Genomic DNA, 21,983 nt, shown 5'->3' on the forward strand with positions numbered 1-21,983 from the left:
CCACTACTGAGCGGCACGGGGGCTTTGGCCTGCTCCGTTTCCGACCTGGGCCGGTGCACCCCTCCTTAGACGACCTGGTGGTCCCGGGCTCCCCCAGGAGCACCATATCGATACCGAACTTAGTGCGGACACCCGATCGGCATAGTCCACTGGAGCTCAGAACTCCTGAGCTCAAACGATCCGCCAGCCTAAGCCTCCCAGCAACTTGGATTACAGGCGCACGCCACTGCGCCCGGCGAGAGAACAGAGGATTTTTAGGGCATTTCAAGTTAAATTCGTGACGTCAACCCACGCGTCACACGGCGTCGAGTGTGGGCAACAGCGACCTGTTGCGGTGGCATACGATATTGCAGTGGTGTTAAAATTTTGCTTGCCTTCCGTGTTGAAATCCTGCCCAGTTGTTTATGTTTTTTTAAGTACTAACACTCGCACTTGTCTTTTCCTTGTAGCACTGACTTTACAAATAATGACTTTATTGTTCAAAATATACTTACTATTACCGTGATATCTATGTGGTTGTCCGAGCTACCGTAAGGTGAATCCACTAACTGTTATAAGTTGCTCTGGATAAGAGCGTCTGCTAAATGACGTAAATGTATTGTATAACTATAAAAAAAATCTTAATTAACTATTGTCTCAGTAAACTCAATCAATCAAATGTATTTTATAAAGCCCTTTTTACATCAGCCGATGTCACAAAGTGCTTATACAGAAACACAGCCTAAAACCCCAAACAGCAAGCAATGCAGATGTAGAAGCACGGTGGCTAGGAAGAAACCGAGAGAGGAACCAGGCTATGAGGGGTGGCCAGTCCTATAACAGAACATGGCCAAAATGTTCAAAGATGACAAGGTAGCACGTCCGGTGAACTCACAAAGTGCTTATACAGAAACACAGCCTAAAACCCCAAACAGCAAGCAATGCAGATGTAGAAGCACGGTGGCTAGGAAGAAACCGAGAGAGGAACCAGGCTATGAGGGGTGGCCAGTCCTATAACAGAACATGGCCAAGATGTTCAAAGATGACAAGGTAGCACGTCCGGTGAACAGGTCAGGGTTTCATAGCCGAACAGGCAGAACATAGGCAGAACAGTTGAAACTGGAGCAGCACCACGGCCAGGTGGACTGGGGACAGCAAGGAGTCCTCAGGTCAGGTAGTCCTGAGGGCGCAGGTCCTTCGAGAGCAGAAAGAAAGAAAAAGAAACTCCGGTGCTAAGTTAAGTCTTGTGTCTTGTAACAGTTCATTCATTTTTATTGAAGGACAAAGATGATAAATGATGTACGTTTTACTTGGTGTGAACTGGTTCCTGACACTAAGTGATCCTGAAAAGGACATGATTTGCATATTATTGGTTTCCATAGTAACGATTTCCATAGTAACGGTTTCCATATTATGCGATGGTGTACAACAGCTTAGAGTGGCAATCTGAGATACTCTACATTACCAAAAGTATGTGGACACCTGCTCGTCCAACATCTCATTCCACAATCACGGGCATCAATTTGGAGTTGGTGTCCCCTTTTTGCAGCTACAACAACCGTATTCCCTCTTCTGGGAGGGATTTGCATCCATTCAGCCACAAGAGTATTAGTGAGGTCGGGCACTAATGTTGGGCGATAAGGCCTGGCTCGCAGTCGGCGTTCCAATTCGTCCCAAAGTTGTCCTTCGAGGTTGAGGTCAGGGCTCTGAGCAGGCCAGTCAAGTTCTTCCACACCGATCTCAACAAACCAGTTCTGTATGGACCTCGCTTTGTGCACAGGGGCATTGTCATGCTGAAACAGGAAAGGGCCTTCCCCGAACTGTTGCCACAAAGTTGGAAGCACAGAATCGTCTAGGGTTAGGGTTAGGGTCATTGTATTGCCCTTAGGGTTAAGATTTTCCTTCACTGGAACTAAGGGACCTAACCCAAATCATGAAAAATAGCCCCAGACTATGATCCCTACTCCACCAAACTTTACAGTTGGCACTATGCATTGGGGCAGGTAGCATTCTTATGGCATCCAACAAACCCAGATTAGTCCGTTGGACTGCCAGACGGTGAAGCGTGATCCATCACTCCAGAGTCCAATGGCGGCGATCTTTACGCCACTCCAACGGACGCATGGCATTGCGCATGTGGATCTTTGGCTTGTGTGTGGCTGCTTGGCCATGGAAACCCATTTCATGAAGATCCCGCCGAACAGTTCATGTGCTGACGTTGCTTCCAGAGGCAGTTTGGAACTCAGTAAGGAGTGTTGCAACCGAGGACAGGCAATTTTTTTACACAAAACTCACTTCAGCACTCAGTGGTCCCGCTCTGTGAGCCGAATCCACTAATTTGAAGAGGTGTACACGTGTGTGTGTGTGTGGATATATACGTACACACACAAAAATACAAATACAACAATTTCAAAGATTTTACTGAGTTACAGTTCATAGAAGGAAATCAGTCAATTGAAGTAAATTCATTAGGACCTAATCTATGGATTTCACATGACTGGGCAGGGGAGCAGCCAAGGCCCACCCATTGGGGAACCAGGCTCCTCAGCGCCCACCCATTGGGGAACCGGGCTCCTCGGCACTCACCCATTGGGGAACCGGGCTCCTCGGCGCCCACCCATTGGGGAACCGGGCTCCTCAGCACTCACCCATTGGGGAACCGGGCTCCTCAGCGCCCACCCATTGGGGAACCGGGCTCCTCAGCGCCCACCCATTGGGGAACCGGGCTCCTCAGCACTCACCCATTGGGGAACCGGGCTCCTCAGCGCCCACCCATTGGGGAACCGGGCTCCTCAGCGCTCACCCATTGGGGAACCGGGCTCCTCAGCGCCCACCCATTGGGGAACCGGGCTCCTCAGCGCCCACCCATTGGGGAACCGGGCTCCTCAGCGCCCACCCATTGGGGAACCGGGCTCCTCAGCGCCCACCCATTGGGGAACCGGGCTCCTCAGCGCCCACCCATTGGGGAACCGGGCTCCTCAGCGCCAACCCATTGGGGAACCGGGCTCCTCAGCACCAACCCATTGGGGAACCGGGCTCCTCAGCACCCACCCATTGGGGAACCGGGCTCCTCAGCACCCACCCATTGGGGAACCGGGCTCCTCAGCGCCAACCCATTGGGGAACCGGGCTCCTCAGCGCTCACCCATTGGGGAACCGGGCTCCTCAGCGCCCACCCATTGGGGAACCGGGCTCCTCAGCGCCCACCCATTGGGGAACCGGGCTCCTCAGCGCCCACCCATTGGGGAACCGGGCTCCTTAGCACTCACCCATTGGGGAACCGGGCTCCTCAGCGCTCACCCATTGGGGAACCGGGCTCCTCAGCGCCCACCCATTGGGGAACCGGGCTCCTCAGCACCCACCCATTGGGGAACCGGGCTCCTCAGCACCCACCAATTGGGGAACCGGGCTCCTCAGCACCCACCCATTGGGGAACCGGGCTCCTCAGCACCCACCCATTGGGGAACCAGGCTCCTCAGTGCCAACCCATTGGGGAACCGGGCTCCTCAGCGCCCACCCATTGGGGAACCGGGCTCCTCAGCACCCACCCATTGGGGAACCAGGCTCCTCAGTGCCAACCCATTGGGGAACCGGGCTCCTCAGTGCCCACCTCTCATCAGACGATCCCGTCAGAGCCTGGTTCCTCTCTAGGTTTCTTCCTAGGTTCCTGCCTTTCTAGGGAGTTTTTCCTAACCACAGTGCTTCTACATCTGCATTGTTTGCTCTTTGGGGGTTTTTGGCTGGATTTCTGTATAAGCCCTTGGTGACATCTGCTGATGTAGAAAGGGCTTCCTAAAATACATTTGATTGATGTTCAGTGTGGAAACAGCAGGTCCACACAGTTCTAAGCGGTGGCACCCAGTCAGTCCAGCAGCGTAATGATCGGTCTCTCCCTCAACTGAGCCTGGGGACGAGGTTATGAAAATACACAGACCAGCAAATTTGACATGGAGTATTTTAATATACTTTCAACATTATCAAAAAAAAAAAAAAAAAAAAAGTGCAGTACAACAACTTTACAAAACCCTGTAAGTTCTGTCTGGTTAAAAAAAAAAGTCAGTTTCACAAAATGAAATAAAGGACCGACCAGATCGTTGATAATTAAACCGTAAAGAGAATAAAACAATAACGAAACAGTATAACCACATCTTCTACAACAGGGATCAACAAGATTCAGCCACGGGGCAAATGTATTTTCCTAATAGGATGTTCAGGGGGTCGGAACATAAAACTATTGTAGACTGCAAATTGACAGCAAGAAGCCCAAACAGATATATTTGACTAAAACAATGACTTCACACTTCGCTTACATTTGTATACAAACAAATCTCTCCATTATGCATGGGAATAGTTTTGGTACACACTCCCAAAGTAAAAAAAAAATAATAAATCACTTGAAGCTGAAATGCTGGTGTTTTTACAGTCTTATGTCCAATAACAAACACTTTATTTTGCTCAGAAAACTTGGGGAGGGGCAAATAAAATCACCTGCGGGCCAAATTCAGCCAGCGGGCCACCAGTTGGAGAAACCCTGTTCTATAGCTTCACATCATCTTGACTCGGTCAGTCTCAGGTACTCTTGTCGTCTAGCTAGGAAGATTACAAGGAAAATAAAGAAGAGCATTAGGACCAAATAGGACACAGTTTGGAGATTGACAAACGGAGATTGAAAATGGCATCTCATGAAAGTTACTTGGACTCGAAGTACCAGTAAAAGATGTTGCGTAACAAAATGGATGATGAAACATCATGTGTTCGAACTTTTAAAAACACACCACGGAAGTTATGAGAGGTAACGTTAAGTATGTAGAGTTTGTTCTGGGTAGGTAATACTGGGTATGTAATGCCTGGTTACCTGTTCTAGGTAGGTAATACTGGGTATGTAATGCCTGGTTACCTGTTCTAGGTAGGTAATACTGGGTATGTAATGCCTGGTTACCTGCTCTGGGTATGTATTGCTAGGTATGTAATGCCTGGTTACCTGCTCTGGGTATGTATTGCTAGGTATGTAATGCCTGGTTACCTGCTCTGGGCCTTGGTCCACTTGAGGGCGTGTCTGGGAGGGACAGAGGCAGTAGGGTGGTAGAAGGTGCAGCCAGTGCGTTTACACTGGGCTCCAAACCGACAAGGCTGACAGAGACAAGAAACCAGTGTTCAAAACGTCATCTTGAAGTTGATACAGCAACATTTTGATCAGCACCCAAGACAATCCTTACTAGTGTCTAATGGAAGATTGTATAACAAAACAGCTCAAAACAGGTATTTGAGGACAAACTCCTTTCAACCTCATGGTTGTAGAGTATTGTTCTGACCTTGGGGTGGTAGAAGAGACAGTCCATCTTCTTACACTCTGGGAAGAAACGGCAAACGCTGCTGGTCTGGACTGGAGGCACTGTAATTAAACCAACAACCCGTTAAAACACTGCTGTTAGAGACAGACAAAGACACTGCTGTTAGAGACAGACAAAGACACTGCTGTTAGAGACAGACAAAGACACTGCTGTTAGAGACAGACAAAGACACTGCTGTTAGAGACAGACAAAGACACTGCTGTTAGAGACAGACAAAGGTAGAAGACATAAAAAAAAGTGGTAACATCTCAACTGATAATATTTACACATTTAATAACCAACATATATATACAAAACATCCTAATCTAATGCTGTGCTCATAACATCTCGTAAAACATATGTTTTTTTTTCTTTACCATTATAATAGGAGTATGACAACTGTACTTTGAGTTTATGGTTGACCCAGCTTGTTCGCCATTGGCGATCGCCGTTCAAATCGGTTCAAAGCACATGAACGCAAACGACTCGTCACTTCCAGTTTACACGTACCATTCTCTCAGTTTCCCCCACATGCCTTGAATGCAGCATAAGAGGGAGGGGCTTAAAGGGGGTGTGTCTGTACCTGGTCTGACTGGAGGGGTGTAGGGGGCAGGTCCTCTGCGGCTGACGTGAGTGAAGGGACAATCTGGTTTGGAACACTTGCCGTCGAACTTACAGTTAGGATGGACGAACAGGCATTTGTCCCCAAACTTACAGCTGGGGAAAGTTCTAGACACAAGAGAGAGGGGGACGTGGGAGGGAACAACATATTAGTCAAGCCAATACAAATCTAAATAAATGTATGTAGTTTTAGGGTTTAAAACCCCACAATTCCATAAAAAAAAACAGACTAAAATGCAGACATTGTTTTGATTTTCAATTCACAGAGTGCCTATTGGTCTTTACTCAAAGGGAAAACCATCTGGGCCAGGCGGTTCTTACTTGCACTGAGTGGTAGGGTGGTGGTAAACGCACTCATCTCCACTCTTACAGACGGGCCAGAACTTACACCTCTCCAGAACCTTCTGTCTCTTCACAGGACCCGCCTCCTCCTCCTCCTCCTCCTCCGTCTCCATCCCTAACTCTGAAACTGAGGAACGACATGATGAGAGTTTAGATGAGGGGCGGCTTTCCAGACCAGAAACGACTCTGTAGAAAGTTACCCAGAGAGCTAGGTCGATGTTTCTTACAGAAAGCATACCAAACAAAACATTGACTCGTACCTTATCCAGCAGTGTCAAAGCTGTTTAGTGAGAACCTTGGTCAGCACAAAGTCTCCTTACCTTACCAGAATCTCCTTCCATTGAAAAATAAATAAATACAGATTTCTTGTAGTTTGGTCGCTGACATTGACAGTAGTGACCGGTGAACATCCCCAGTCAGGTCACTTAAGACAACGTTGAAACCCGAGAGGAGCTGTAGCCTCAGCTGTTATACAGAGGCAGCCAATCAGAACAACATCTGGTGTGGTTGCCTCAGCTGTTATACAGAGACAGCCAATCAGAACAACATCTGGTGTGGTAGCCTCAGCTGTTATACAGAGACAGCCAATCAGAACAACATCTGGTGTGGTAGCCTCAGCTGTTATACAGAGGCAGCCAATCAGAACAACATCTGGTGTGGTAGCCTCAGCTGTTGTACAGAGACAGCCAATCAGAACAACATCTGGTGTGGTAGCCTCAGCTGTTGTACAGAGACAGCCAATCAGAACAACATCTGGTGTGGTAGCCTCAGCTGTTGTACAGAGGCAGCCAATCAGAACAACATCTGGTGTGGTAGCCTCAGCTGTTGTACAGAGGCAGCCAATCAGAACAACATCTGGTGTGGTAGCCTCAGCTGTTGTACAGAGACAGCCAATCAGAACAACATCTGGTGTGGTAGCCTCAGCTGTTGTACAGAGACAGCCAATCAGAACAACATCTGGTGTGGTAGCCTCAGCTGTTGTACAGAGACAGCCAATCAGAACAACATCTGGTGTGGTAGCCTCAGCTGTTATACAGAGACAGCCAATCAGAACAACATCTGGTGTGGTAGCCTCAGCTGTTATACAGAGACAGCCAATCAGAACAACATCTGGTGTGGTAGCCTCAGCTGTTATACAGAGACAGCCAATCAGAACAACATCTGGTGTGGTAGCCTCAGCTGTTGTACAGAGGCAGCCAATCAGAACAACATCTGGTGTGGTAGCCTCAGCTGTTATACAGAGACAGCCAATCAGAACAACATCTGGTGTGGTAGCCTCAGCTGTTATACAGAGGCAGCCAATCAGAACAACATCTGGTGTGGTAGCCTCAGCTGTTATACAGAGACAGCCTATCAGAACAACATCTGGTGTGGTTGCCTCAGCTGTTATACAGAGACAGCCAATCAGAACAACATCTGGTGTGGTAGCCTCAGCTGTTATACAGAGGCAGCCAATCAGAACAACATCTGGTGTGGTAGCCTCAGCTGTTATACAGAGACAGCCAATCAGAACAACATCTGGTGTGGTAGCCTCAGCTGTTATACAGAGACAGCCAATCAGAACAACATCTGGTGTGGTAGCCTCAGCTGTTATGATCAGTCACTAGTAATAATGACGAATCAAGTGCTGACAAGTGGAAGTGTTTAACCATTGAAAAAGCCTTCACAATTGTAATACCCGAGTGTCAAGGCTCACACCAGTGGCGGCAGGGTAGCCTAGTGGTTAGAGTGTAGAGGCGGCAGGGCAGCCTAGTGGTTAGAGTGGAGGGGCGGCAGGGTAGCCTAGTGGTTAGAGTGTAGAGGCGGCAGGGCAGCCTAGTGGTTAGAGTGGAGGGGCGGCAGGGCAGCCTAGTGGTTAGAGTGGAGGGGCGGCAGGGTAGCCTAGTGGTTAGAGTGTAGAGGCGGCAGGGCAGCCTAGTGGTTAGAGTGGAGGGGCGGCAGGGTAGCCTAGTGGTTAGAGTGTAGAGGCGGCAGGGCAGCCTAGTGGTTAGAGTGTAGAGGCGGCAGGGCAGCCTAGTGGTTAGAGTGGAGGGGCGGCAGGGTAGCCTAGTGGTTAGAGTGTAGAGGCGGCAGGGCAGCCTAGTGGTTAGAGTGGAGGGGCGGCAGGGTAGCCTAGTGGTTAGTGTAGAGGCGGCAGGGCAGCCTAGTGGTTAGAGTGTAGGGGCGGCAGGGTAGCCTAGTGGTTAGAGTGTAGAGGCGGCAGGGCAGCCTAGTGGTTAGAGTGGAGGGGCGGCAGGGCAGCCTAGTGGTTAGAGTGTAGAGGCGGCAGGGCAGCCTGGTGGTTAGAGTGTAGAGGCGGCAGGGAGGCCTAGTGGTTAGAGTGTAGAGGCGGCAGGGTAGCCTAGTGGTTAGAGTGTAGAGGCGGCAGGGCAGCCTAGTGGTTAGAGTGGAGGGGCGGCAGGGTAGCCTAGTGGTTAGAGTGTAGAGGCGGCAGGGCAGCCTGGTGGTTAGAGTGGAGGGGCGGCAGGGTAGCCTAGTGGTTAGAGTGGAGGGGCGGCAGGGCAGCCTAGTGGTTAGAGTGTAGAGGCGGCAGGGCAGCCTAGTGGTTAGAGTGGAGGGGCGGCAGGGTAGCCTAGTGGTTAGAGTGGAGGGGCGGCAGGGTAGCCTAGTGGTTAGAGTGTAGAGGAGGCAGGTAGCCTAGTGGTTTGAGCATTGGACTAGTAACTGGAAGGTTGCAAGTTCAAATCCCCGAGCTGACAAGGTACAAATCTGTCGTTCTGCCCATGAACAGGCAGTTAACCCACTGTTCCTAGACCGTCATTGAAAATAAGAATTTGTTCTTAACTGACTTGCCTGGTTAAATAAAGGTAAATAAAAAATAAAACACCCTAATACTAATTATAGAAGCAAAAATAATTCATTTTTATTTATAACCATTTTTGCCAATAAATAAATAAATAATTCAATCCCTTTACCATCAGGGTATTGTGGTTCCCCCTGCAGTCTATGGTGGATGCTGAGTTTGGGTTTTGTTCCGAGGTGAATGGAGGGTTCAGGCATGGTGGTCTTGGCTGGTTTAGGATAACTGTCATCTGCTTCCATGTCACAGTCTCCTAGGTTACCCAGGGGGCTCGGAACACCATCCAGGGTCACAATGAACTTAGGACTGGCTGACCCCGCGGCTTCAGCCTTCTCACTGCTAGGAGGGAGGCAGAGGAGAGAGGGAGGAAATGACAGTTTTGTTTACTTAGCTTGTTTTCAGTGAGCCATGCTGGAAACCTGCTGCAACAACAACAACGTATAAAAAAAATAAATATCTGAGACAGCCCACTACGAGTCACGAAGAGGGCCAGCCCACTACGAGTCACGAAGAGGGCCAGCCCACTACGAGTCACGAAGAGGGCCAGCCCACTACGAGTCACGAAGAGGGCCAGCCCACTACGAGTCAGAGGGCCAGCCCACTACGAGTCAGAGGGCAAGCCCACTACGAGTCAGAGGGCAAGCCCACTACGAGTCAGAGGGCAAGCCCACTACGAGTCACAAAGAGGGAAAGCCCCCTACGAGTCACAAAGAGGGAAAGCCCCCTACGAGTCACAAAGAGGGAAAGCCCACTACGAGTCACAAAGAGGGCAGCCACTACGAGTCACAAAGAGGGCAGCCACTACGAGTCACAAAGAGGGCAGCCACTACGAGTCACAAAGAGGGCAGCCACTACGAGTCACAAAGAGGGCAGCCACTACGAGTCACAAAGAGGGCAGCCACTACGAGTCACAAAGAGGGCAGCCACTACGAGTCACAAAGAGGGCAGCCACTACGAGTCACAAAGAGGGCAGCCACTACGAGTCACAAAGAGGGCAGCCACTACGAGTCACAAAGAGGGCAGCCACTACGAGTCACAAAGAGGGCAGCCACTACGAGTCACAAAGAGGGCAGCCACTACGAGTCACAAAGAGGGCAGCCACTACGAGTCACAAAGAGGGCAGCCACTACGAGTCACAAAGAGGGCAGCCACTACGAGTCACAAAGAGGGCAGCCACTACGAGTCACAAAGAGGGCAGCCACTACGAGTCACAAAGAGGGCAGCCACTACGAGTCACAAAGAGGGCAGCCACTACGAGTCACAAAGAGGGCAGCCACTACGAGTCACAAAGAGGGCAGCCACTACGAGTCACAAAGAGGGCAGCCACTACGAGTCACAAAGAGGGCAGCCACTACGAGTCACAAAGAGGGCAGCCACTACGAGTCACAAAGAGGGCAGCCACTACGAGTCACAAAGAGGGCAGCCACTACGAGTCACAAAGAGGGCAGCCACTACGAGTCACAAAGAGGGCAGCCACTACGAGTCACAAAGAGGGCAGCCACTACGAGTCACAAAGAGGGCAGCCACTACGAGTCACAAAGAGGGCAGCCACTACGAGTCACAAAGAGGGCAGCCACTACGAGTCACAAAGAGGGCAGCCACTACGAGTCACAAAGAGGGCAGCCACTACGAGTCACAAAGAGGGCAGCCACTACGAGTCACAAAGAGGGCAGCCACTATGAGTCACAAAGAGGGCAGCCACTATGAGTCACAAAGAGGGCAGCCACTATGAGTCACAAAGAGGGCAGCCACTATGAGTCACAAAGAGGGTAGCCACTATGAGTCACAAAGAGGGTAGCCACTATGAGTCACAAAGAGGGCAGCCACTATGATATACCTGGCTGGCTGCACCATGCGTGGAGTAGCTGGCTGGATCTCCTCCTTGACCATGGCTCCCAGCCTGCTCCTCATTGGCACGGTGGTCTCCTCCCGTCTGCTCCTCATAGGAGGTGCCACTTCCTCCAGTCCCAGTCTACTCCTAATAGGAGGTGCCACTTCCTCCAGTCCACTCCTCATAGGTGGGGGCATCTCCTCTAACCCCAGCCTACTCGTCATAGGCACCTAACAGGATCACAATGGAAAATAAGATATTCAGGTTGGATTGTGTTATACTGAATGACTTTTAAAAATACAGTCGTTTACTCTCTATGAGATCACAATAGAGGGGTTACGTGTATCTTCATGTCTCAAGCCATCTGCCCAGGTCTCACAAAAACACTTTGATCAACAAACTAAATATGACACCTCTATGGAAAGATGACTCACGAACACGAGGGTGTTCTCCATTTTGCTCTACGACAATGGAGGCTGATTTAGACCCCGGGGACACACCAGGTGGGTGGTTCCCCGGGGTCTAAATCAGGGCCCGATTTAGACCCCGGGGACACACCAGGTGGGTGGTTCCCGGGTCTAAATCAGGGCCCGATTTAGACCCCGGGGACACACCAGGTGGGTGGTTCCCCGCGGTCTAAATCAGGGCCCGATTTAGACCCCGGGGACACACCAGGTGGGTGGTTCCCCGCGGTCTAAATCAGGGCCCGATTTAGACCCCGGGACACCAGGTGGGTGGTTCCCGGGTCTAAATCAGGGCCCGATTTAGACCCCGGACACCAGGTGGGTGGTTCCCGGGTCTAAATCAGGGCCCGATTTAGACCTGGGACACCAGGTGTCTGCAATTAATAATCAGGTAGAAGAGTAAAGAAGCAGGCCCCGGACCTCACAGGGTCAGAGTTGAATACCCCGGTCCTAGATTCAGGACAGACACTTCAAAACCTTATGATTAATTGTTTGTTTTGTTATTCAATGCGTTTCTCTGGTCTATTAGTAGTAAAGGCCAAATTCTATAATTGTTCAAGCAATAAAGTAAAACAATTGTAAATGAGAACTCTTTCTCAATTGGCCTACCTGGTTAAATAAAATAAAAATTAAATACCTAAAGGGGTCCTAAAATACTAAATCAAATAGCTAAATGATCTATGGTATGGCCATATTAAAACAATTCCACATGTTAGCCTAGTAGAACCTCCCCCCCCACCCCCAACAGCATAGAATTCAGCCTGTCAATGTATTTCCATGGTGACATGGAGGGGGGGGGGTAATGGAGACAAGTTGTTATGATCATCATCATCATCACCCTGTCCAGTTGTCCCAGTCTGTTCCGGACAGAAACCAGCTCCTCCTCCAGTTCAGGCCTCCTCACGATGAAGGAGCGTGTGTCAAACGGCTTCAGAGCACTCCCCTCGGCCACTTCCAGAGCTACACAAGGACGACGTGAGACACCAATATTCTGTTAGTTCAATCACAACAAGTCAGACGTGAGGGAGTTGGTCTGGAGTTAAACAGTCCTACTCTCCAGTGTGTTATTTGCGGTGAGCGATTAACTTGAAATGCAGGTAAATGTTTGTTATTAAAAACAACTAATTGACAGATGTCAGCTACATTACTTGAATTTCATTTCGTTGTTATTTTTTTGTGAGCCCAACGTGCCGTTTTTCTAGAGAGAAATCAAATCATTCATGAGAGAAATCGAATCACGAACTACGTGGGACGCCGGGCTGAAGGTAGTTCTACTTTTCATGAAGCAAATATGCAACCTAGTTCACAGCGCAGAAACGTGGTAATTAACAGCAATGACCCTAATCAATCGTGCCTGTTCTTTCCAGCTCGGACAGAGATGGATACACTTTTATGCCTGCAAACTTTAAGTTAGATACACACAGACCGTATGAGAGAGGAATGTACACAACACGGGGAGAGAGAGAGTTTTTAAAAAAGTTTTGAAGAACTAGTCAAATTATTTTGTCAGACTGCATGTTTAGGCAGGCTAGCCTATCTAAATAGGATGACTAAAGACAGTACAGTGAGAGAACGTTGTCTGGCTGATACTTCCTGAGGAGAAACGAGAAGAATTTAAAGATGAAAAATTATAAAAATAACGACAGAAAAACTAAAGTAATATACACTAATTGTAACATTTTACTATAATTAGTTATTTTTCCATTGATGTCTACCCAATGTGGACCTGGACAGAGACAGAATATTTTGGCAAATCAATGTTCACTATTTTTGGCTTTTCCATTAGAAAGCTCTAAAAATAAATGTCATAATTTCAATCTATTTAATTTATTTAATTTCTATTCTCTAAAAAAAAGTATATGAACCCATAATTTCTTTTGAATTATTTAATCTATAATATAATCGAACCTCAAAAAGCACTAATCACTCAATGTTGGACAAAACAGTCCTCAATCTACACACAATACCCCATAACGACAAAGCGAAAACAGGCTACGATTGTTTTGAAAATGTACTAAAACTTAAAAATAGAAATAGCTTAATTACATAAGTATTCAGACCCTATGTAATGAGAATTGATATTGGGCTCAGGTGCACCCTGTATCCATTGCACAGTTGACAGTGGAAGTCAGCACAAAAACCAAACCATGAGGTCGAAGGAATTGTTCGTAGAGCTCCGAGACAGGATTGTATCGAGGCACAGATCTGGGGAAGGGTACCAAAACATTTCTGCAGCATTTAAGGTCCCCAAGAACACAGTGGCCTCCATCATTCTTGAATGGAAGAAGTTTGGAACCACCAAGACTTCCTAGAGCTGGCTGCCCGACCAAACTGAGCAATCGGGGGAGAAGGGCTTTGGTCAGGGAGGTGACCAAGAACCCAAATGGTCACTCTGACAAAGCTCCAGAGTTCCTCTGAAGATGGGAGGACCTTCCAGAAAGAAAAACCAAATCTCTGCAGCACTCCACAAATCAGGCCTTTATGGTAGAGTGGCAAGACGAAAGCCACTCCTCAGTAAAAGGCATGACAGCCCACTTGGAATTTGCCAAAAGGCAACTAAAGGACTCAGATCATGAGAAACAAGATTATCTAGTCTGGTGAAGATTGAACTCTTTGGTCTGAATGCCAAACATCACGTCTGGAGGAAACCAAGCACTGCTCATCTCCTGGCCAATACCATCCCTACGGTGAAGCATGGTGGTGGCAGCATCATGCTGTAGGGATGTTTTTCAGCAGCAGGGAATGGGAGACTAGTCAGAATAGAGGGAAAGATGAACAGAGCAAAGTACAGAGATCATTGATGAAAACCTGCTCCAGAGGGCAAAGATTCACCTTCCAACAAGACTATGCACCTAAGCACACAGCAAAGACAATGCAGGAGTGGTATCAGAACAAGTTTCTGATTGTCTGAGTTGCCCTGCCAGAGCCCGGACTTGAACCCGATCGAACATCTCCGGAGAGACCTGAAAATAGCTATGCAGCAACACTCCCCATCCGATCTGACAGAGCTTGAGAGGATCTGCAGAGAACAAATGGGAGAAACTCACCAAATACAGGTGTGCCAAGCTTGTAGTGTCATACCCAAGAAGACTCGAGGCTGTAATCACTGCCAAAGGTACTTCAACAAAGTAAAAGGTCTGAATACCTATGTAAATGTCATAGTTTTTAAAATCTGCAAACATTTCTAAAAATCTGTTTTTGCTTTGTCATTATGGGGCATTGTGTGGGAGATAAAAAAAAGAGGGCAAAAAAACAATTTAATACATTTTAGGTTGTAACGTAACAAAATGTGGAAAAAAGTGAGGGGGCCTGAATACTGACAATAAAAGGCCACTAAAACAAGTTGAGGGAGCGTGCAATTTGCATGCTGACTGCAGGAATATCTACAAGAGCTGTTAGCAGAGAATTTAGAGTTAATTTCTCTACCATAAGCAAAACGGCATATTTTAGAGTGGCCTTTTATTGTCCCGCAGCACAAGGTGCACTTGTGTAATGATCATGCTGTTTAATCAGCTTCTTGATATGCCACACCTGTCAGGTGGATGGATTATCTTGGTAAAGGACAAATGTTCACCAACAGTGATGTAAACAAATTTGTGCACAACATTTGAGAGAAATAAGCTTTTCATTCGTATTGGAACATTTCTGGGATCTTTAATTTCAGCTCATGAAACCAACACTTTACATATTGTGGCAACATTTTTTATATTTTAGTTCAGTACAGTCCAGACTCGGACGTTGCTCGTTCTGATATTTCTTTAAACGTCCTTATTTTTGGGGAATGTGTGTATTGTTTTGTTTGGCATTACTGCTGATAGATATAGAAACATCAGCATTTAATCTGTAAAATAAGTCTACGCCACTAATAACATTTTATTTGGAGCCTTGGTGGATCCGTAAAGACTTCTAGTTAGGATGTGACAGACTCACCTAAATAGTCACTGTGCTGCGCTCTCATGTTGTCTTCTGGCACGTCTAACTGCAGCCGAGAGGCCAGGGACCGAGACTGAACTACTGGGAGAGACCAGTACAGTCATAGTCAGGACAATGCAGGAATATTGATTATGTCATTGTTGGATTTGGAGCTTGCAAAAAAAAAAAGAAAAAAAGAAAAGGCATTTCACTGTAATAGTGCACGTGACACTGAAACATTCATGCTCCTTCTGTAATGAGGAGTCATGGGGCCCAATTCCAACTCGAGACAGAGAGCTGAGTGGAATTGAAAAGTGTACTCAATATAGAAGTATAAACATAGAAGAAAAATAGATAAAAACTCTTGGTAAATAGTGTGGTCTAAAGCTTATCATGAGATACTCTACCTCGGGTGAGGAAAACCTAGAGACTTCCTTACTATTAGATTTCGTGAACCAACTGTTGTTTACAAATATACACAAACCGCCAGCCCTCGTCTTACTGGAAGCAGCTGTTCTATCTTGCCGATGCAGCGTAAACCAGCCAGCTGTATTAATTCAGCCACGACTCGGTGAAACATTATTAAAGATATTAATGTCCCGTTGGTAGGATATTTGTGATGGTAGCTCTATTTTGTTATCCAATGATTGTACGTTGGCCAATGGTAATGGCAGATTACCCACTTGCCATCGGATCCTTACACGGCACCCCAAAACCTACGTCCCCGATATCTCCGTCTCTTTCTCATGCGAATCACAGGAGTTTGGGTCTTGTCATGTGTTGGAAGTAAATCCTTCGGGTCTTGATTCGTTAAAGAAAAAAAAAACACTTGTCCAGTACGAGGTGAGTAATCGCTGTCCTGTAATCTAGAAGCTCTTTTCGGTCATAAATGACAGTTGCGGAAAAAATGTACAAAACAATTTACAAATGACACACAATAGCACAATTGGTTAGGAGACTGTAAAACGGCAGCCATCTCTCCCATAGGGATTATGGGTAATTTGGGATTGGGCCTTGGAGTCTGGATTTACCTAGCTGCCTGGGGGGCTGGGGCTGAGGCTCTGAGGGGGTGTAAGACTGCCCCCTGGGGACCAGGCCGTGGAGGTGCTCCTGAACCAGCTGGATGGCTGCGTTCATCTCGTCAGTGGTGGACCGTGTCCTGGGTGCCACCGGAACCGTCTGTCTCTGTGGTACTGGGGAAACACAGGTTCAATTAGTTCCTTTTGACAGTTTAGTCAGTAATGGGTGTCATGATAAACAGGACGACACATCACAGGTGGTAATTTCTAATAGTCAGGTGTGCTCTTAGTTTAAGGCAGATGGACAGAGAGTTACGTACTAGGTAGGTAGGCTGCAGTCTTGTTGATAGAGATCTGGGCCTCAGACATAGCCCTCAGTAGCAGGTTCTTGTTGGCTTGTTTGGCCGGGGGCAGGGAGGGTCTAGAAACACAGAGACATGGGTCAACACACAGACAAGCCCCTGGGGGTCCCACCACACAGACAAGCCCCTGGGGGTCCCACCACACAGACAACCCCCCTGGGGGTCCCACCACACAGACAACCCCCCTGGGGGTCCCACCACACAGACAACCCCCCTGGGGGTCCCAACAGAGTGTAGCAGTAATGTGAAAGGAGGGATGTTGAAACCAGTTCTGCTGCTGTCCTAAGGTGTTCACTTTAACTAACTGGAATCAAGAGTCGCTGCTCAACACAACTAGAAGCAAAACATACAGAGTAGATGAACGTGTGGAAAGGAGAGAGTAACAGAGGTAGACGAATAGTGTGTGTGTGCGCGTTCCCTTACTTGCGTTCTGGTTTGGAAGGCAGGGACACTCTGCTGGACAAGTTCTTGACCCCGTATCCTTCATCTTCCTCATCATCATCCTCCTCATCATCATCATCACTGTCTCGGCCCCCGTCTGCTGCCTGGTTCACCCGCACCACGGAGCTCACCACTGGGGCTTTGCGCTTCCTCGAAGCCTCCTCCTGCTGCTGCTGGAGACAACAAGACCAGAGATGGTTGCCGACAGATACGGAAAAGCCGTACGTAGTTTGATCCTTTTCAAACGATTAAGAAGAAAAGCATCCTTCTTTCTTTTGAAGTAAGCAGAGATCTCATTGGTTGGAATGATTAAAGCAATACGGTGGTTTTCACCAATCTAAATCACTTCTTGATCTCTGATTATGTCAAGACAATGAGGAAGGATGTATTTCTGTTATATTGGAGCAAGGCCCTTGACTTAATAAAAGGTAATAAGTAAACAATCTGCACCCTGCTGCTGCTGCTGCCTCCTTCTCTGTATGTCCTGCCGTCTCTGCTGCTCCTACTGTCCAGGTGATAGCTGCTGTGCTGCTGCCTGCTGTGTGACCCCAAGGACCCATCTGAGGACCTATAGGCCTCCGCCGACCTGCCTGTCCCCGAGGAGGACCTGCCCTGGGGTGGCCTGTAGATCTGAGCTGATGCCCGTCCTCCTCCGGAGGAGGTGGATCCACGCAGGCGACCTGGGAGGACGCCCATGTCCACGGGGTCCTCGCCGATGAGGTCATCGTCTAGCTCGGGCTTGATGTCGATGACGGCCTCGGAGGAGGGAGGGTCCATCAGGGGCTTGACTGTGGAGGTGAGGCGGGACGAGGTTTTGTCTGAGGAGACCATTCTGGACAGAATGACAGTGACGTTAGTGTGTGTGTGAGTATGAGCTGGGCTGTTTCACCCTGTTTGGTTGCAATAAAATGACAAAGCTTCACGTCAATTAATTGATCCACATGTAGGTGTTGAGGTCTCGTCTGAGGAGCAACTTCTGAATGAAATAAATGTGTTAGAGGTCTTTCATATGATCCAAGCCAACTTGAACCATGCTGATTTCAGTGAGCATGGCCTTTCTTTTCAATACATAGCTAATCAATGTTTGAAAATCAACCCTTACCTGTGCTCATGGGCGGAGCTCGACACGCGGGCCTCTGTCCTATCAGAGCGTGAGCTGGACACCGCAAGGCCCTTTGACTCCTCCCCCTTCCACTCACTCTTCCCTGACGAGGTGCCAGTGTCAGAGTACAGCTGAGGCCTCAGGGACGCGGGTTCTTGATACACACAGAGAGATTGTCAATTTAGCTATACATGGGTAGATATACTACTATAATATTGTCAAGGCCAGCTCTACTACACATTCAAATAGCTAGACTACTTTATGCTATTGTGTTGTGAAGTTCCTAGCCTTGATAAGACTGTTACAAATCCTCTCTTAGGGGTTGTTTGTTTTGGCATCGAACGACTCAAGGTCTTTCAATTCCCACTAGGGTGGGAATCTAGTGGTGCAGCGGTCTAAAGCACTGTATCTCAGTGCAAGGGGCGCCCCTACAGTCCCTGTAGTCTAGGCTGTATAACATCCGGTCGTGATTGGGAGTCCCATAGGGCGGCGCACAATTGGCCCTGCGTCGTCCGGGTTTGGCCGGTGTAGGCCGTCATTGTAAACAAGAATTTGTTCTTAACCTACTTGCCTAGTTAAATAAAGGTTAAATAAATACATAGGGTGATAGACTTCAATACAGTATATCACCCTAGTAAAAAGTCAAAATACAGTATATTTGGACTTTTTCAGCTAGGGAGCTGGTTCTCCTTTTGTGGTCACTGGAACTTACCTACTGACCTCAGCTTCTCAGGGACTCCATGTAACCTGAACTTACCTACTGCCACAGACCTCAGCTTCTCCAGGACTCCATGTAACCTGTAACAACAACACACCATACTTAGAACCATTGAAATAGAAAATACAAAGTTACACCCAAAGAATCCTCTCAACTCAAGACACTTGCTGTAGCTGCCAAACAGCGAGACAATAACTTTAGAATATCTGGGACCAGGCCTAGCTGGTTGCATACGTACCAGACAGTAAACTTGATGGTATTGTTGCCGAGGAAGAGGGACAGGTCATCAGACATCTGCTGGGAAGTCTTCTTGTTGGCCACCATCACCATGATATAGTCTGGTAACTCTTCGTCTAGGGGGAGAGAGAACATTCAGAAGAACGTATTATATTCTAGAACCCTTGGTAGAAGGTCAAGATCCATAGAAATATTATAATTGTATTTATATATAATGTCAACAGCAGTCAGATTAATTGCTGCAGATCAGAAGCCGATGTCAATATTCACACTTACCAACATAGGCACCGAGTTCTTGAAGCTTCCCCTTGATAGCAGCCTGGGAGAAAATAACAATATATTGTCAATTGCTAGTCTTAGGCCAGAAAACAACTTAACTACTAGGTACCATTACCGGTTGAAAATGTAAAGCAGCAATTAGCAGTAGAAACAATAACAATGTCTATTCCCCACCCCTTGTTTGGGTAATGAACTGAAATATTGGACATTGAAATAAAATTTCGACATAACTGAACCAGTGATAGAAACCCAATTTTTCGGCCAGAAAGCTCCGATTCAAACTCCCATTCTACACACTCCGATGTTGTGTCCCAAAGCTGCAGCTCTGCAAGCTTTAATGTCAAAATGTGTTCGTTAAACTCCATATTTGTTGAGTTACATCGCAACTAACGTTAGCTATCCTCAATTTACCACCGTTACCGCCGGTATGTAGTTAGCTAACGTTACTTCTAAACAAAAGGTCTAAATAAAAATGTACAAAATTCCTATTCGGCACCTCAGAACTGTTATGGACTTTCAACATGTGAGTTGCAGTACTGGGTGCCTTAATAGGCATATTTATTTGGGTTGCTTGTAAATATGTACAAATTATCTCATGGGTTTAGTGAGCTAGCTAGCGTTAGCTACGTTAACATGATGGTTAATAAGACGAATAGCTAGCATCGAAATGACCTCACCCGTATTTTCTTGCTTATCTCTGTACCGATCTCCATGTTTGCGTGTGCTGTACCTAATACAATAAGAGTCGTTATTAATTTAAAAAGTAGGTTATTATTCACTAAACCAACACGTCCTGCCTACAAAAACACGAACGCCACTGTATGTTAAATGCTAATGCTAATAGCAAACACATTCGCAATGCAATGTGGGATGGTGGCGCTTCCGGTAGCATAAGGACCGGGCACAGCCCAACCGAATCTTTTTCAGCTTTTTTTATTTTATTGTGGGTGAAAAAAGAACAAATACAATAATGAGCTACCATTACTTTACCTTCATTTTTTTATTATCCCTAAATCACTCGCGATATTATTTTTCATTTGTTTCCTCTGCTCTTTATCCCGAGAGGAGGAAGTCCCATTCTCATTATACATCAGTGAGGAAGACCCTTAAATGTCCGGAATTCATTTAGCCATTTCATTGTAGTCATTGTGATCTATAGACTTGTTTTATCTCGAGTTTTATCGTGTTCATTAACTGGTGATATTTATGGAATACTCATATTAATGAAGTTCGATTTAATTAACACATATTATAGTTAGTTGTTAACAGGTTATACATCTGGCTGTGTTGGCAAATTCACTATATCTCATCGAGCCGCGCTGGGTGAGGTTGCCGGTTTGTCACAGTTCAGAAACGTCCAGCTCCGTCTCAAGAGCTCCAGAGTGGAGGTGTCATAATACCCATAAAACCTAGCGGTCAAACATATATGGTTACAGTCGTTTTTCTACCATCCATTTTTCCAACAGGGGATTTTAAAAACACTTAAAATAAGGTCTTTGTGTCGGGTAGTCTTACCCTGGCATGACGTTTTGATAACCATGCAAATCTCTCAGACAAGGTGACTTTTATCAATATATTCGGCTCTGTTTACTCTCAGAGTCAAGAAAATACTAATTAGCTTCAAAGTAGACATCGCGCATATCCCAGCAAGCTCCTGCATGTCATCTCGAGCTGACACCTTCCTCTAGCAGGAATTGTGTCAATTTAAAACTTTCACATGACTGTTCACAGAATTGTCAATATAAAGACATACAGTACAGCCAATGTATTAATTACTATGTTTAGCTAACATTAGATAGTTAATCCAGAGAGATTCATATCTTTGCCTCGATTCGTCAGTCTCATCCAGATCATCATGGCATTTGTAGTTCTTTATGATGGCCACATTAGCAGCTAATTAGCGTTTATTTTTTTGGGGGGGGTAAACAGAGCGGAGTATATTAATAAAAGTCACCATGTCCTAGAGAGATTTGCATGGTTATCAAAACGTCACGCCACGGTAAACCATTTCCTTTTTTATGTTTATTACATTTTTTATTAAATATAGTTGTTTTATTATTTGTATTTTACCCTCTTTTCCGATCATGTCTCATCGCTGTACCTCCCCAACGGGCTCGGGAGAGGCGAAGGTCGTGTCATGCATCCTCCAAAACAAAGGTTAGCAGTGTGTTTAAAATCAGATTTTAAGAATATACATTGTAGAAATAGGTGGAGTAGTGATAATTATGATTTTGTGGCTGCGGTAACTAGTGAAGACCCTAGTTTATCCGGGATAAATGAGCTTGGGCCTAGTGTGGATGTGCACTAACTAGGCTAATTTAGAAGATGGATTGTAGTTTTTAGGCCCTGATACCAGGAGTGCGGCAAAAAGTTTGATGAAGCAATTTAGAGACTAACCAGGAAGCTAGGAAGCTATGAACACAAGGTCATATCTGATGACATGGAGTCTGAGATTGCTGAACATATTTGTATTTATTATGGATCCCCAAGGCATTACTCTGCTGCTCCACACTGAGTACCAGTACAGAGTCGATGTGTAGGGGTATG

At 46.9% G+C, this 21,983-nt stretch overlaps 1 protein-coding gene across 4 annotated transcripts; it reads right to left on the minus strand.

Moving 5' to 3' along the window:
- Positions 1-3,925: 3,925 nt before the first annotated feature.
- On the minus strand, positions 3,926-20,302 carry zc3h14 (zinc finger CCCH-type containing 14). Of its 4 annotated transcripts, none has more exons than XM_064991734.1 (18): positions 20,114-20,302; positions 19,434-19,476; positions 19,159-19,273; positions 18,960-19,000; positions 18,203-18,356; positions 17,551-17,932; positions 17,083-17,273; positions 16,618-16,718; positions 16,310-16,471; positions 15,297-15,380; positions 12,205-12,326; positions 10,909-11,132; positions 9,187-9,407; positions 6,251-6,398; positions 5,892-6,037; positions 5,291-5,370; positions 5,002-5,108; positions 3,926-4,568 (listed from the first exon to the last, which is right to left on the minus strand). In XM_064991734.1, the coding sequence occupies exons 1-18, from the start codon at positions 20,147-20,149 to the stop codon at positions 4,565-4,567; spliced, it is 2,361 nt and encodes a 786-aa protein (XP_064847806.1). In that variant the 5' UTR covers positions 20,150-20,302; the 3' UTR covers positions 3,926-4,564. The 4 variants fall into 4 exon arrangements, with proteins under 4 accessions (XP_064847806.1, XP_064847804.1, XP_064847805.1 ...); XM_064991732.1 differs by having other exon boundaries at positions 9,187-9,410; positions 17,083-17,270; positions 20,114-20,301; XM_064991733.1 differs by having other exon boundaries at positions 9,187-9,410; positions 15,297-15,377; positions 20,114-20,301.
- Between the last annotated feature and the right edge of the window lie 1,681 nt (positions 20,303-21,983).

The sequence above is a fragment of the Oncorhynchus masou genome, chromosome 16 (assembly GCF_036934945.1).
Source record: "Oncorhynchus masou masou isolate Uvic2021 chromosome 16, UVic_Omas_1.1, whole genome shotgun sequence".
Lineage (NCBI taxonomy): Eukaryota > Metazoa > Chordata > Actinopteri > Salmoniformes > Salmonidae > Oncorhynchus > Oncorhynchus masou.

Excerpts from the sequence above, each read along its gene's own strand:
- zc3h14 (XM_064991731.1), bottom strand. The coding sequence starts at position 20,149 with ATGGAGATCGGTACAGAGATAAGCAAGAAAATACGG. Across the intron at positions 16,719-17,082 it reads CCTTCCAAACCAGAACGCAA|ACCCTCCCTGCCCCCGGCCA; the intron begins GTAAGGGAACGC and ends CTGTGTTTCTAG. Across the intron at positions 11,133-12,204 it reads GACTGGGACAACTGGACAGG|GTGCCTATGACGAGTAGGCT; the intron begins GTGATGATGATG and ends TGATCCTGTTAG.